Source organism: Podarcis bocagei (assembly GCF_964188305.1).
Source record: "Podarcis bocagei genome assembly, chromosome: 1".
Classification (NCBI taxonomy): domain Eukaryota; kingdom Metazoa; phylum Chordata; class Lepidosauria; order Squamata; family Lacertidae; genus Podarcis; species Podarcis bocagei.
Window position 1 is genome coordinate 136587254 of NC_138125.1, and position 17102 is coordinate 136604355.

At 42.1% G+C, this 17102-nt stretch overlaps 1 protein-coding gene across 32 annotated transcripts in view; it reads left to right on the forward strand.

Annotated features, from left to right (window-relative positions):
• The window catches only part of PCBP3 (poly(rC) binding protein 3), a gene marked incomplete at both ends in the record, with an annotated part of 74795 nt that overhangs the window by 17902 nt on the left and 39791 nt on the right, over positions 1-17102 (forward strand). For 25 of the 32 annotated variants that reach the window (XM_081182285.1, XM_081182269.1, XM_081182260.1 and 22 more), the window contains one exon: positions 15176-15318. In XM_081182285.1, the coding sequence (XP_081038411.1) occupies positions 15250-15318 (69 nt within the window). The other 7 variants (XM_081182286.1, XM_081182261.1, XM_081182290.1 and 4 more) reach the window with 7 other exon arrangements.

Sequence of the window (17102 nt, forward strand, 5' to 3'; positions counted from 1 at the left end):
ACCCGAGGTACCACTGTATAAAGTATAGCCTGCCTTTATGATGTTCTAGACACTAAGACAGTTACAAAAATGGTGAAAGAACTGTAGCAAAACTCTAACATATTCAACATTAAGCAATACCATTCTCTCTCTAAATTAGGCTGCTTAAAATTAGTATAAACTTTAAAACTTAATGTTGCAAATCATCTCTATGCATAAAAACACTATATAGAACACTTGACACAAAATATTGAATAGAATAATGCAAAATGTTATAATGCAAAATGTTGCTGGCTGGTGAGTGTGGGGTTTGTGAACACAGTTGGTGGTTCTTCTGCATCTGTGGTTGCAGCAACACGTGGTCAAGAGTTGCTCTTTAAGGTATGCAAAAAGAGGCATGGTCCAAAGTCAAAGCAAAATGAGGGGCACCTGTCTAACAGTGCTGGAAAACATTTTTTTGCATGCCCAAAGTCAAATACATATTCATGCTAATCTTTCTCAAGAATGATAGATTTGTGTAAATATTTTCTTTAATTAAAAAGACACTTTCATAAAATATCACCGTGATTACAAAAGGAAGAAAAAAGCAATCCAGGGTAGTCCCAGTCTAGTTTTTGTGGTGCAATTTGCTGCACTTCCATTATTAAGGCTAGCAGGGTAGTCATGCTGAAGACATGGTCCTGTCGCTTGTTTGTTGCTTTTAATGAAAAAGCAGAGCTGTCAATAATTTAATAGGAAACTAAACCAGTTTATGCCATGGCAAGTTCTTGCTGGGGATAACATTCATCAGGTTCCTCCCCTTCTGCTTTAAAGAGCTTGCAGACATGGGCGCACCCGCACAGGAGAAATATAAAGATGGGTACTTAGCTTCTAAGGAACCAAAAACAAAACAAATTGTTTCTGCTAAATATTCACAAAATAGTGGAAAATATGGGGACAATGTGCTACCTTTCATGAATGATGTAAATAGAAGAATTTAGATGTTTTTTTCTATATTCTTGTACAACCACTTTCTCCCCAGCTCTGCATACTGCAAGAGATGACACATAAGTTTTAGGAAACCATATTTCCTCAGTGCCACAAAGGAAACCCTGCACTTAATGAAAAATATTTGCTTCCTTCATAATTACTTGCAATGAAATAGCCATCTCAAAAGACCTGTAGTAAGCTCCCCACGCCTTGTATTTTCCACCCCTTCTCTTCTCTTAGATCTACAACCTTGCCTGGGTTAGTGAGAAAAAGCTATTGCAGGGGTATCTGTTGGGAGGATTAATGGGAAGATGGGGTGGGCTTGTTTGATGCCCTATCCCCCTACTTCCATCAGAATTTGCTCATGAGCATGTGCAGTACAACAAAATGAAGGCTGGGTTTGTTTTTTGCCCATATTCCCTATCCAATTTCTATTCAAAAGGTAGACAAGATAAATCAAAATTCTGTAAATCTGAGGATCAGATTCTGATATATGTTATTTAGTACCCACGTAATACAAAGAAGGAAAGACAAAGGTTGTGTTTATTAAGGCAAATCCGCAGTGATGTAGAATGCTTAGAAACCGGGCTAGAAAAGCACTTTGTAGTCAGTGCTCTGAGCATGGCTCTTCTGCCAAATCAGCAGCAGGAATTGGCTCAGGTCATGCATGTGATTGGACTCGTCCAAAGAGAAAGGAAGGGAACTGTAAACCTGCAGCTGTGGGAGCCAAGAGGATTTTTCTGAGCCTGGTACGGTTTGTGGGGGAGCGAAGGGGTTAAGGAGTAGGCATGGCAAACACAGTGATGTTACTGCAGAGAATCTTTGTTCTCTCCCTGGGAGCCACCTTGCCCTGCAGTGCTGGAAATGCACAGCATGGCTATAGCAAGTCACTTTGTACATGCTTTTGATCTGGTGTGCCTGTGGACACATGAGTGGGCAGGGGGGCACACACTTGCTCTCACAGAAAGTGTACAATTCTGACATTTCTCCTCTAGGGATGAGGGAGTTTGATGGCCTGGACATTGGAAATCGTTATGCTGGTATTAAAATAGGGCAGGCTGCAGAAAAATGGTGGTTATGGGCCACCTGAAAACATTACTGTTAAGGGAAATATGGTAAAGGAAAATGATGCCACACTGACTGTGTGGGACTGTGACTGGCCCAAGGTCACCCAGTGAGTTTCATGGCTGAGGGGGGATTTGAACACTGGTCTCTTACGTCCTAGTTTACCAGTCTACCACACTGGCCACCACAAGGTGAACTCGGTGCAGGCTTCTACCATAATAAATGCATTAGTCTTTAAGTTGCACAAGACTCTTGTTTTTTCTGCAACAGACTAATGTGGCTACCCCTCTCAAAATTGCTATCAAGGAAATGTAGCACTAAAAATCTCAGATTTGATATTTTATTGTCTTTGAAAGAGAATCTGAAGGTTCAACTTCACCAAAAGCAACATGTATTTAGGTTAACCCATTTCAAAAGCATGGAAAGAGCTCAGTAATGGGGAAAACTGCCCTCGGCTCTACATGAAGTAGCTGTTTAATGGAGATTTTAAAGCTCAGGCTGAAGAAGCATTTGCCATTGATGCTTCTCCTACCAGCAGGTTGAACTATATTGCTGAGAGGGGGCCATGCAGGCTTGAAATTCCACTAAATAAGCTTATTAATGCCCACAAGTTATTCCAAATTGCAGTGCTGAAGCTATCCTAAGAGTTATTCCTGTATGCATATTGTTATTGCAGGGGGGGCAGCAATTAGTCAGGTTTAGCTTCCTTTGGAAGGAGCTCAAAGAAGGCTTATGGCATCTGTAGTATTTCAGTTTATTTACAAATATACAAACACAGCTTAAACTCTGCAACCCAAGATAGGTAAAAAGGTAGTACGGCAACACCTGGCTACTTTAAATAAAATCAAATCTCCAGGGGCTGGTGAGCCACATCCAAGGGTACAAAAGAAGCTTGCAGATGTAATCTCAGAACCTTTGCCCATGATCTTTGAGAATTCTTGGAGAACAAGTGAGGTCCCTGCAGACTGGAGGCGAGCAAATGTTGCCCCCATCTTCAAAGGGGGGGGAGAGACCTAGGTAACTTACCGACCTGTGAGCTTGACATTGATACTAGGGAATGTACTAGAACAGATAACTCAACGGTCAGTCTGTGAGCATTTAGAAAAGGTTGCTGTGATTACTAAGAGCTAGCATGGGTTTCTCAAAAAGAAGTCAATCAAACAAGCAAGCAAACAAACAAGTCATGCCAGATATCCATCCATCTCTCTCTCTCTCTCTCTCTCTCTATCTATCTCTCCTTTCTCTTTCTCTTTCTCTTTCTCTTTCTCTTTCTCTTTCTCTTTCTCTTTCTCTTTCTCTCTCTCTTGGATGGAGTTACAAGCTTGGTGGATCAGGGGAATGCTGTGGACATAGGGTATCTTGATTTCAGTAAGGTTTTTTTTTACAAAGTCCCCCATTATATTCATACAAGGAAGCTGGTAAAATGTGGGTTGAATGGGCAACTGTTAGGTGGATTTGTAGCTGGTTGACTGAACAAACCCAAAGAATGCTCATTAATGGTTCCTTGCCATCATGGAAAAAAGTGGCAAGTATTCATCTATCCGTACCCCATTATTTCTTGTGAGAACCAGGAAGTAGTGGGAGACATTTTGGTCAGTTACTAGGCAACCACCCATATGGCTTTCCTGCTGTTCCTCCTTTCATGGTTATGGGCCTGAAGACTTGCTGGAATGAAGTAGGCTGTAAAATTAAAACTGTGGTGACAACCACAACCCACTTAGTAACTGTCCAGGGGCCTATTTACCATGGAGGGGGGGGAGGAGCCAGCTGGGGGACCCATTTGACCCAGTGCTTAGCTCATATTCTCCAACATGTCCCAGAGGGAAACCGGAACACACATCTTTCAGGGTCACAATCTCATGTTAGAGCATGGCCCCCCAAAATGGGATGTCCCAATTAAATTGGGGCAGTTGAGGGGTATTTATTATAGGTGTAGCTTATGCATTCTCCATTTTTTTATATATAAAATATTTATTAAGGTTTAACATAAAACATAAGTTTACACAAAACATAGGTTTGCACAATAGGGTTTACAAAAATCATAAATTTACAATATAAGAAAAATTTTAAAAAACTTAACAACCTAAAAAAACAGAAAGAAGAAAGAAAGAAGAAAAAATCATATAGAAAAGATATCTAGACAAGAAAGAGAAGATAGTAGCTAAATAGAAAAAGAAAAAAGAAATTTAGAATAAAATCCATCTTTCAATAATCTTTCAGCTCGTTTCCTTGTTTCTTTGACCTCCTCACACCTCCCCTTTTGTATTCCCATTTAAAAGTCCTTTCAGCAAATCCTTACCCTCTATCATTTATCTTTACTCAATATCTTAACCTATTATAACTATGTATTTTCAACCATTGTCGATCCATATTTGCATATTCTTAATAATCTTTTTACCAATACCACTTATTTTCCGTTCCAACATCATTTTAACATTCATTAATTTTACAGTATTTCTGCAAGTAGCCTTTAAATTTCTTCCAGTCTTCTTCCACCAACTCTTCTCCCTGGTCACGGATTCTGCCAGTAGCTTATGCATTCTCTAAGCTAGCTGTTAACTCTGCAGTTAGCTCCTTCTGTGGTCCTAAATTGCCTCTTTAAAAGCCCCATATGAAAATGCCCCTTTCCTGAAATGTTACATTTTCCAATACTGCTCTGTTAGAGAAATTAGGTTCCCCATCCAGGCTACAGAAACTTGACCGTGTGACATTTTCTGTTTCAGCCCTGTTTTTCTGGCACTCACTTCCAATTGCTTCTCTTTGTATCAGGTACTGAAGGTCAATGTTGAACCCATGGTAGTGTCTTGGGCCACTATATTCTACTCCCAACAAGGGATTCTCATTAACCCCAGTTTGTAAACAGATAGGGCCTAAGTGAGCGCAAGCGTAAATCAGTGTGAAGAGAAGTGACCACGTAAAATAGGTTCCTGGAGAATGGTAGGAATTTTAAACAGGACATTTGAACAAACCATTCAAGGCTAATTCACATGTTGCAGTCCTGATGTGGGAAGCACTGACATACTTCTTCTGGCCAGTGACCCCACATGGTGACTGCAACAGCTGAGAGAAAGGCATGGAATAAATGGCCTTGCACTCTGCCCTCCTAGTGGAGGCTGGTGCTGCTATGAAGAAAGCTCTCGATGGTTCTCTCTAGGCATTCAGCCTGGACACATAACAGCAAAAATGTGTCAGAGAATAGGGGTGTGCCAGGTTGCCAGGCACATCTGGGCAAACGGACTTACAAGCTGCCTCCATGGATAAACACAAAGCCTGGGCTGGAGTGGGCAAGTCCAGTACATTCAGAAACATAGGGAGGCAATGAAGCGCATGTTCTTGCCTCACCCCCTATGACTTTGTCCCTTGCAAGTCAAGACTGAACTCCAGAAGAGGGCTAATGCAACCAGGGTGTCCGTGGTGAGAGGCTCACATAAATTATGGCTCCATAACATAAAGTGTTTTCCACAGCCTCTCGTCTGGAGCATTATCCCCACAGTTTTCCAAGATAGATAGATGCCTTTTAAATTTGTGCTACATTGTTTGGGTGACTAAACCTGAATATAGAGAGTGTTGGTGTTTATGCTACACGCATCAAAATGTGGCCTGTTCCAAGTTCCTACTGTAGATTTTCTCTACCTTCCACTCCCCTCGAGGGAAAAAATTATTGTGAAGTCTTCCTGCAGGATTGCAAAGTCCTAATAAGCTCTGTCAGTTTCTGCTAGTCTGGGCCACACACTGGATGATGCGGGTACTGAACTGTTAAATGCAATAAATCAAAGCCGTATTCTCTGTTCCCAAACTCTTCCTTTGATTGGGCATATTCAATGGGGCAGCTGAGGCTTCAGCCAAATCCATTTGCCAGTACAGTACAGTAACTGGAACACATCTTTTTGAGAAAGCATCAGGATCCACAATTGCACCATGCAGACAGTAAAATCCATGTCCCCAAAAATACAAGGATCTTCCCCAGGTCAGGAGCCATGGTCATAAATTGAATGTAGCTCACAGTGTGGTCGTTCACCATTTATGTTTCTTTGACCTTTGACATTCCAGTGCAACTAGTCACACTTAACTATTTACAACAAGGGCTATTATTTATTATAGCACAAAACACTGTTGGGTTCATTTTTATAACTCATTTAGATCTTCAGATGTTGAAAAAGATGAATGCTTATAAATGTCAGAATAGAACTGGACATCTTGATCAGCACTGAGGGGCACACCAGTCACAACATCAGTTTTTTGCCCCCATTAGGAATGCTATCAATTTAGCACCCAATTCAAAATGAAGCACTTTTCAACCTAGACTGGCAATTCCAGACTAAATTGCTGGTGCAGAAGCAACCCCTTTTGTGTTTTAGCTCCTGCTGGGATAATGTATCATACTAAGAAGACATCTTAGGAATTTATATGCTGCCCTCTCAGGATAGCTTACAGCAATAATAAAAACAAATTGAAAATAATGCAGTAAAACAGGTCAATAAAACAAAAAAACAGCATAAAAACAAATGACACTAATTAGGCAGGAGCAGAATGAAAGGTATGGAAAAATTAAAAAATGAAAGTCTTCACCCGGCATTGAAGACATGAAGGTAGGTACCTGGTGACCATCTCAGAGGAGGAGTGCAACCACGAAGACGTTATTTCCATCCGTTGCCCCCTCCCACACCTGGAGGCACCTGAATAAGGGCCTCCCAAGATATTAAGGTCTGGGTGAACCTTAATGCAAACATGTGAAGTCAGTCTTGTTCTTCTTCCTCTTCCTCTTCCTCTTCTCCTCAACAACCACATTGCATGTTAAGGAATAGTGAAGGAAATTTGATGGATCTCTCCACTGTTCTACATACATTATCACATATTTCGGCAGCATAATTTAGTTAAATATAGTAATCCACATGTGTCTGAAAATGTATTTTCAGAGATTACTGAACCATAAAAATCTCCCTCTTCCCCATTGCCATCTCTGACTTGACCATGATATGCAACATTAAATGATAATCCTGAGTTGTTTGCTCCATATACCTTCTTAGCTGCTAAAATATAATGCTTATAATCACAGGATTAGGACCTAAGAGGAGGATCGGGCGACAGGCAGTGCCACAGAGAGCATGCAAGAGGGTGCTTTTAAAATGTTCTCCAATCAAGAGATGGCTGAGAAAGGTCATGGAAATCAATGTTTTCAGCTCATCAGAATTTTAGTTTGCAATCACTAACTGATGGAGGCTTTAGGGTAACGCCACAAGCTTAATGGTTTAGGGAACATGCATAGTTATAAATAAAAAAATCAGATCTCATCTTTCTCCCTGAAGCAAACATTGACACAAAAATGCAGCTTAATATTGAATTAGCAACTGGTCAGAACTGCTGTTTCTTGCTGACCATGTTAAGCTGAATTTGTGGGTTTACATCAAATGGCCATTATGTGTTAGATATCTCATGGGAATCATGAGCAAAAGCAAACCTCAAGTGTGCAGAATTATCCCCCAGATGACCTTGTGCTGTGGTTGTATTCTGGCATGGCTGATCCATTTATAGCATTGGTTTTTATTCTTAATCTTAGAAAGAAGTACTGTTATCACTGAAATATAAATGCAAATATTATGAAACATATAAAGCACAGGACTAAAATATCACATATTCCCCATGCAATAGCAATTGGACAGACTACCATCTTCCAGAAGAACAAGAAAGGTATGCCCTTCCTGGGTGTTTCATGGCCAGCCGCTACACCTGAGGCTAAGGAATGGTATTAATGCTACTACATCTTCAATGACATAAGGACGGTTTGTGCATTTTGAATGGGTTCTTAATGTAACACGGAGATTTTATTCAGCTGAGAAGCAACTAGTAAATTTCTTTAACCAAATAAACAACTCTTCCAGTGACAATCCACACACTTCTTCCTTTTGGAAGGGGGAACCTGCTATTGGTCATGGTGCATGCTGAGCATCTTCTCTTGTGAGCACAGCATGGTGCCAGCTATGAGAGTTTCCCATTGGGCAATAATCACAGAGGGTCCCATGACTGCTGCTGTGGGTCAAGGCTGTGAAGGAGGGCCTCGTGCATTTCCAGCAGTGGGGGAGCTGCTTCAGCATATGGAGCCAGGGGGGCAGCATTGCTCTTTCTCATTGATAAATTCTGAGAGCCCTGTCCACACAGTCACATCCATTGTGTGCACAGCCCTGCGGTGTAGAATCACACCGTGAGGCAGCACTCCCTGCATATGAATCAAACCCTTGCTGGTTCTTCAAGAACTATAACGCAGGTACAGACTATAATTAGAAAGGTCTTACAAAGCTTCTGAAAGCTACACTGGCCTTGTTTAGACTTAACACTAAACTATGGTTAATGTTAGTAAACCATAGCTGAGGTATCTGACAATCAATCACTTGATTCTTGGATTATTATGTTGTAGAAGACTTAAAGGCATCAGCAAGAACTGCTAAGACCGCACACTTTTAATCTTCATGTGCCTGGAAAGGGCTTCTGTTCCCTCTGGATCTGCGGACATTGATGGTAAAATGGGTACCGGGAGTGGTGATTCTGATTAGGGAGTTAATGGCATGGGACGTGTGGCAAACCATCATGGGAAAAGAAGGGTTTGGCATAAGGGATTTGATCTCTTTCTATTGTCTCTCCAAACAACAACTCCTGAGGAGTCAAGGGCATCCACAAAATAGGCAGTTAAATGCAGAAATAACTGACATACTGTCAGGCCTACTCAGTCAGGTAGGGATGTCCCAGTTCCCTTCTCAGTTACTGACAGCTTTTTTGTGACCCATTTCCAGGCTCATTGAAGACAGATGAGTAGGTTTCTGTTGCTTGCCTTCAGCAATTCTGGCCTTTGCAGTGTTGCTGACATGTTGGTTTTGCTACCAAATGTAGTGGATTTTCAAAAGTGCATTCAGTGGGGTAAATTTCTGCCCTGTGGTCAGTTGGAGACGCTGTGTGTCTTCTTTTTTGTTCCCCTAGCAGAGGTCAGTGGTCTTTGTTTATTATTTTCAGTGACATTACTGAATTGAGTTGGAAGCTGGGGAAACGATGTTTGTCAAGAGACTACAAGACTTGTCTCATTCTGGCCAATAAAAGCCTAAGGAGGATTTGAATCAGTCAGAAGAGTTCATGGCCAAGTGGACGGTGGCATGGTCTCTCAGGCGCCCAGGCCACCGTTTGCTCCCGCTAGATGTCTGTGGTCTTCAGAGAAGATCAGACCAAGAAGAGGGAGCTGTGGCCTTCAAGTTCCGCAGGTAGGCTTCCTACCTTTGTTGGCCACTGTGAGAACAAGGTGGTGGAGAACTAGACGGGCTTTTGCTCTCATCCAACAAGGCTCTTCTTAGATTCTTGCTTTTATTACTAAGGTGAGGACAATAGCTGGTTTGGGTTCCAACCACCAGCCAAGGTAAAAATAACAAATACTTTTGTAGCACCTTAAAGACTCACACACCTCCTCCACCTCCTCCTCTTCCTCTTCTTCTTCTTCTTCCTCCACCCTTCATCCAAAGAACTAATAACTCCCCGCCCTCGCCACCCAAGCATATGTATTGAAAAAAAATCTGAATGCCTGGTTGAAGAGAATCATTTGTGTTTCTTACAGCATAAGCTTTTGCAGGCTACTACCTATGTCATCAGATATGTAGTTATCTTGAGTTGCAGCCATATATAGAGATGGGTGAGGATTGCGAACAGAGAAGCCAGAAGGAAATTAAAAGAAATTCATTCCTATTCTGACCATGGTGATTATATATTTAACAGTGGCCATTCATAAAAAAGTGGTGTTGATAAGATGGGCCCCTTGGCCTCCGTAAGCTACCCATACCCGTAGAATTTCTGACTGGACCTTTAACATTTCCCCTTCCTCCATGCCTCTCTACCATTTTACTCACCCTCTGCAATTCCTTGAGCTATGACATTCATTCCTCTCTCTCCAGCTCTCCCTGGGCAACACAGGCCCCAACTGCGCATGTGTGACAGCTTACCCAGTGCTTTCTTCTGGGGCTACGCAGGGCTATGCACACCCCTAAACATTTTGTGAATCTTTGTACTTTTGTTCATTTACTGTATTTACTTTTCCCAATTTGAACTAAAAAATGGTGGTTTTCTTGAGTCAAAATGAGAAGACCCCTAAACATTTTTTTAAGGAAAAAAAAACACTGGGTAAGACGTTCAATCACCTACGAACGTCACAAGCTAACACTGGCCGGGAAATGCCTTTTATTAAGAATTGCAAATAGGTAAAGGCCAGTGCTTGGAATGAACTGGTTTGGTTGAACAAAGTTCACTAAGTGGCACAAAAAACACCACGAACAACACCTGAAAGTAGTTGCCACACAGGCTTTTCAGGAGGTGACACGTCCGAGTGACAAGGCCTCACCTGGGCCCAAAAAAATGTGTAGGTTTTACAGATGAAGCATGGAAGCCAGGAGGCTCAAGGTCTCCAGACAAATTGAAATACAGTCCAGTATTTTGATATTACTAAGTTTGTGTCCATGACCTTATTCCAGACAGTGCCATAAATTAGTAAAGTTTCTTGCTATAGGGAACAACCATGAAGGTTTAGAGCAGCTATTTTGTGAAGAGCCTGCATTCACCTCTAATGCGGCATAAAAATAAATTTAAACAGAACTTTAAAATGGATAATAATTTTGTCACAGAGGTCAGATCCTAGTTTACCACTGTTTTAATGGTGGCAGCGTTGGAAGGGAGAATTCAAAAGCAGCAGAAGACATCTGGGGCTTATTCATGGAAAAAGTGAACTCCCTTTTGGCATCTGTATCTGATTATTTTATTTTTTTTACTCTTTATTTTTCACTTAACCAATTACCCACTTGGCAGGCATAAGATACGTTATCTATGACTTTCACCTTCTAGATGGTGTGTGATTTATTATTAATCATTACTATTTCTTCCTTTTTCATTTAGTTTCTTATTTTAAATTTAATTTTTACCTGATCAGATAATTGTAGACATTGCCTTCTCAAAATGAAATCAAATTCAATTAGCCAAAAAGTCATTGCATTAATGTCCATTCAAGCTCCAGAATGCTGGGAAACTGCAGCTGTTAAATCATACTATTTGGGCAATATGGATATGGTCTGATACCCTATGTTGAGATTAGCTCTTGTTTCTCCACTACCATGTTGGTGGATGGCTGTCAGTGGCAGAATAACGTGACCTGAAGAACCCATTGAACTTTGAATTGGCATATGAGTTTTCCACTGAAATCACCTACTTAAGATGGGGAAATGGGATAGCAAGACAGAATTCTTCTAGCAGGTGATGTATGTGTCAGTGTAGTGCTACCACTTTAGAGCAATGAGATTTGGTTGCTGAACCAGATCCTAAGCTGGCAGGAAATTCCCATTGGAGTGAATGGGACCTACAGCCAGATTCTAAAATATTTATCTGTATGTAAGAGTCAAGCACGGGGGACGTGGGTGGCGCTGTGGGTTAAACCGTGATAATCGACACCTGAAGCAGATATTGCCTGGAATCATGCAATCATCTCCCTTAATCATCTGTCTTAAACCAAACCCTCTTGTGGCTGTACTTACATGGTGCACTGGTCATTTGTGATCTCTCCTGCCATGAAGTGAGTTGAGTTATTACCTTGCTTCAGTAATTTGTTGGCAACCTGAAGATGCACAGAGGTTACAGACGACCTGATCCCCATGAAGTCTGAACTGTCATGAGCTAACTTTTTAATAAAGATATATGAATTTATTATAAATAAATAAATAAATAATAAAATAAAATAAAATAAAATAAAATAAAATAAAATAAACCACAGAGCCTAGGACTTGCCGATCAGAAGGTCGGCGGTTCGAATCCCCACAACAGGGTGAGCTCCCATTGCTCGGTCCCTGCTCCTGCCAACCTAGCAGTTCGAAAGCATGTCAAAGTGCAAGTAGATAAATAGGTACCGTTTCAGCGGGAAGGTAAACGGCTTTTCCGTGCGCTGCTCTGGTTCGCCAGAAGTGGCTTAGTCATGCTGGCCACATGACCTGGAAGCTGTAAGCCGGCTCCCTCGGCCAATAAAGCAAGATGAGCGCCACAACCCCAGAGTCGACCACGACTGGACCTAATGGTCAGGGGTCCCTTTACCTTTAAGAGGCAAGCACAGGTGAGCAAACTGCATATGGTCTTCCCCTACGTGGTGCATTTACTGGCTTGCACATAACAGAACTTTCAAAGTCCCTAAATGGAATCATAGAAAGCTACGTCATGACTTCTTTTAAAATAAGCAGAAGACAAAAGAATCAACGAAGAAGAAGAGCTTTAGAAAGCTGGCTTAGAGCAGAAAATAAAAGCTATTATTGTGACGCTTTTGAACAGCATGTTTGTAAAACATGATTTTTGGCTTTTGTCTACATCTCTGTCTGCAGGGAATTGTCAATATGTTGAAGAGCACATGAATTCAAAGTAAAAAAAAGCCTTTTCTATATAGTGACCCATGTTTTCATTCAGCTCCTGAATTCAGAGACAAAATGCATACCTTTCACCAGTGTGATTAAGAAAAGGCTAATGGAGCTTTCCTACACACTGAAGCATGAAGCATGTATAATTTAATAACGCTGATAAATCTTAAAGCCAGGAGCATTTGGCGAACACATGACCCACTTTTTCAATCTATTGGAAACATTTACATAACAGCCTGATTCTCAGGCTTTTCATTTTCTAGATAGAGGAAGAAGAGACAGAAGCACAATTGAACACCTTAAACTCGACATGCCTCAAATAAATTCCGCCATTAAAGACTTAATAGAGCATTCTTGCAAGCCTTTCCTCTTTCTCCGTGCACCAGGATCACTCACTGGGGGCAAAATGGACCCACTGAAAAACAGGAATAACTACAGGTAGATCTCTGGATCACAAACTCTTGCCCAGTCGAGGTATGGAGAATCCGTACAGCATATACCACACACGGAGAAACAAAATGGTTTGCAAATAATAAACTTGTCCCCTGTCCTCATTACAATTCCTTGGGGATTAGAGCGACACAGTCCTTCTGCCCTTGACTAACTTAGCAATTTGACAATCATCACACTATATTAAAATACTCGTGGCTTCCAAACAGCACAGGCCTCTAATCTCCAGTGTTGCTGTTATGTCCACCTACAAGGGTGGTCTTGATGCTGTTGTTACCAGACCATGCTTAGATTCACTTCCCCTTTTGCAGTTCATAAGGAGGTGTCTAACAGCACAGTCCATCTAGCTGCAGCTGGTAGCTGTTCTCCAAGAGTTGGGAAAGGGGGGGAAAACCCTAGTCCTGCTGTATAGCCCTTTTAACTGGTGATGCAAGCTATTGAATCTTGGACTTAGATGCAAAGCACATGCTCTACCACTGAGCTGTGACGGGCTTATAGGATATGTGCTTGAGGCTGTGCATTTACATATAGTGCCCAGTGATAGCATTGCACACTGAATTTTTACTGCTGTGGGCAACACATGTACCACCATCACAAATGTCAAAATTTCAAACAAGTAAGCATGAAGGTCAGATCCAATGTCTAGTGCTGGTATTATTGAGCACCTGCTGAGGCCAGTACCCAAACTGAGAAGAAGGAGTCTCAAAGCAGCTAACAATCTCCTTTCCCTTCCTCCCCCACAACAAACACAGAGTGAGTGAGGCTGAGAGACTTCAGAGAAGTGTGACTAGCCCAAGGTCACCCAGCAGCTGCATGTGGAGGAGCGGAGACGCGAACCCGGTTCACCAGATTACGAGTCTACTGCTCTTAACCACTACACCACACTGGCTCTCCCCCGGTGCTTCTCCTCTTCCTCCTTGATGTCTCCATCTGTTTTGCTGCCCTCTATAGCCTGTGGGCAGCGATAAGGGCAAGGGAGCTTCAGCCTTCACTCACTTGGATCTCTCTTAGGCAGTGATGGAGACTGGGGGAGGGGCATGTGGCCGTGGCAAGGAGAAGGGGGACAACAGAGGATGCCATGTTGTTGAAGGGCTCTGCAAAATCCGGAGACAGCACTCGGGTTATTTAACATGGTTCCACTTGATGTGAGATGGGAAATAAAGTTCCACTTGAACACTCCTCAGAATCGTATAGTTGGGCAAACTACTTAGAGATTGTCCCTCTATTGTGTGGGCAGGTAATCCCTCCCCTACCTGGCCTGGTCTCCTTGGCAACGCTTCCCCCAGGTGGGATTGGACAACTGACTGAGGTAGGTGGAGACCTCGAGGTATCCCACCTGAGGGAAGGCAAAGCCAAGCCTATGCTGTTGGAGCCGCTCCAGATCTAGGGGCTGCACGCGTCCACGCAAAGGGCGCCCCCCATTTTAAGCAGGGAGCGATCATTGTCACACAAGCAAGCAGTACTGTATATAATATTTTTTTTAAAAAGCATAAAAACTTGTCATTATTGAATGGCTTGCAGAAGATAAGTAAGACCAACACCTAGCTAGGAAACTTCATGGCATCTAGTTTTGATGGGAATATGGGGAAATAGTTTAGTATTTTGGTAAAAGACTAGTCAAAGTAAATTGGAATCACTGTAATATAAATTTACAATCTGTGAGATGTTAAAGGGAACAAGATGTATTGTGGCTATTTAAGTGCTAATGTTTCTTTATGCTATATTAAAGTAGAATTCTCCAGGATACCCATCTTAGTAAAATCATACGTATCCCAAATTATTCACAACTTGAGAGAGAAGAAGGAGGCAAATGGAAGATGCAAAATATAGAGACACATCAAAGGAAAATTTGTTTTTTAGAATAACTAACAGCAGGGGCATAGAGTGGGGGTGCCAGGGGGCCGTGGACAGAGGTGCACAATTTTTGAGGGGGTGCAACCCAGGTGCCCCCATGCAGACACCCCCAGCATGGCATGGCCTGATGTTCCTCTATGGCCACCAAGGGCTGCGTCGACCAGCCAGACTCCCCCTTGCGCAGGCGGGCTGGTGGCTCAGCGAGGCCCCGCTTTGTTCCGGCAGGCGTGGGGTTACTCCAGCGGTGGCAGCGAGGGCAGGACTTGTGCCCACCCACCAGCCCTGGGCACTGGTAGCAGATGCTATGCCACCGACTAGGCCTGGAACATTCAGAGAAAGTTCTTCCCATAGATCACTATCAGTTTTCCAGGTTGTCAAAAGACTGAAAACATCTTAAATCTTATACAGCAACAAACAAAAGTAGCACTTACTTGTTCTCTTTACAGGTGGTTTTCTCCTGTGAAGTCGCTTTTTCCTTGGCTCTCCTAATATCAGACTGTTTCCCATACCACCATAGAAGATGGAATCTAAAGTTTCTGAAGGTGGCCTGAATGTGACTCTCACCATCCGACTGCTGATGCACGGAAAGGTGAGCGGGGACCGTGTGCTTCCTTAAAACAACGTCTGATTCAGGCCCAGCAGCCAGTGATGATTTACTTGTCTAGATGCAAATGCTAAGATTGTGTGTCCATGTCACATATATTAGTTTAGTTCTCTGACAAATATGCGATTCATAACACAACAAACCTGGAAAACTGTTTAATTGGGGAAGTTATTGTTGTCCACCACTATCGGCTGAAGATCATGATCGCTGGCTTTTTTTGAGAGAGAGGCTCCCAACCAAAGTCTCCCAGAGTTCAGACTTTATAGCGTTCTTGAAATAGTGCCCCAACCCTTCTATATCATCCAGTTCCCCATGGCCAAGGTCCTTCTGTAACGCCTACTCGCAAGCAAGGCTTCTTTCTAATGCTAATTGAAAAGCTTCAGCGGATTAGTGGTGAAAAGTCTCTGATTTTGTCCTTCAACATCCTCACTGAAGGGTCCCAAAGCCACTTTCTCTGCTCAGGTGGTGATGGTGAGGCTTTACTTACTGATTCCCTTTCAGTTTGTTTTCAGTAGCAGCATTTCCCCAACAAGAGCCAAAAAGAAAAAGATATGCAGGGGGAACAGTATTTAAAAGTGCCCTCCCCCCTGTCCACCATTGGAAGAAGATGCTGGCCTTGAGGCAATTGTGTGTGTGTGGGGGGGTTAATCTGGATTTTCTATATAGTTCAGATATCAGCATAGAAGACAAAATATGCACTGTACAAATGTTATGAAATTTAATAATGAACTGTGATCAAGGCATCATTAAAGGTATTAAATATACATGTAATGAAATATCAAAGAATGGGGGTCAGACCCAAAAATCATTTTTAAAAAGCTTTTGGGGGAAATCAATCATGTTTCTGTTCTATTCACAGAGCTTGTGGGAGCACTCAATGCATGTTGTTTGCCTGATAGTCTTGTCTATTTCTTGAGTTTCAGTTATCCAGTTACTATATTTTTTATAAATTCCAAATAAAGGTTTATTTGGCTGGTACTCTAGTCTAGCAATGTTCTTATTATTTACAAAAGAAAGCATATGGGCAATTTTACCAGAGGCTGCCAGTGGTTCCCAACCTTTTTTTGGCCATGCCCCACCTAAGCATCTCGAAAATCCTGATCTCCACCACCACCACTGGGGCCATATAATTCTTAATTTTCAAAAAGTGAACTATTCACATGGAGAAAGCCTAAAAGGCCATTAACTGTTAACAACTCATTCTCAAATTGCCACCCCCTTAAAAATCAAATTGCCCCCCTGTGGGGGGGTGCACCACATTGGGAACCACAAATCTATGTTAAGCTTCCAGTCTGAATCAATGGGCTGAAATGTTCAACCTGAAGCTTTTGAAGCCCTAAAGAGCTCTTTGCATATCCCACCAGAGAGACCGCTACGCATCCACTTCTGTGTGCTCCTCACCTGAGTGCAACTGAGCCATTTTGTATTTGGTGGACAGTCAATACAAACAGCCCTGTTCAGAGTACCTGTTTCCCCGCAGAGCGTGTGAGGGATGGCCTCAGATACTGTAATGGCAGTACTTACATTGGGCTTCAAAAGAAACAAAAACTTAATAGAGAGATCTGTTTTTCCCTCTTCTGCAAACCAACCCTGCAATTTTATGATCTTATGATTGTCCTCCACTAGAAATGGTCACAGGCTGGATGCACATCCTGTGCTAGGAAAAAAGAAAGTAACACAAAAACACTTTTTGCTTAATATTGTGCTTAATATCGCTTTTTAATATTGCACTTAATATTGCTTTTTTAAAAGCCCTGAAGTACACATTA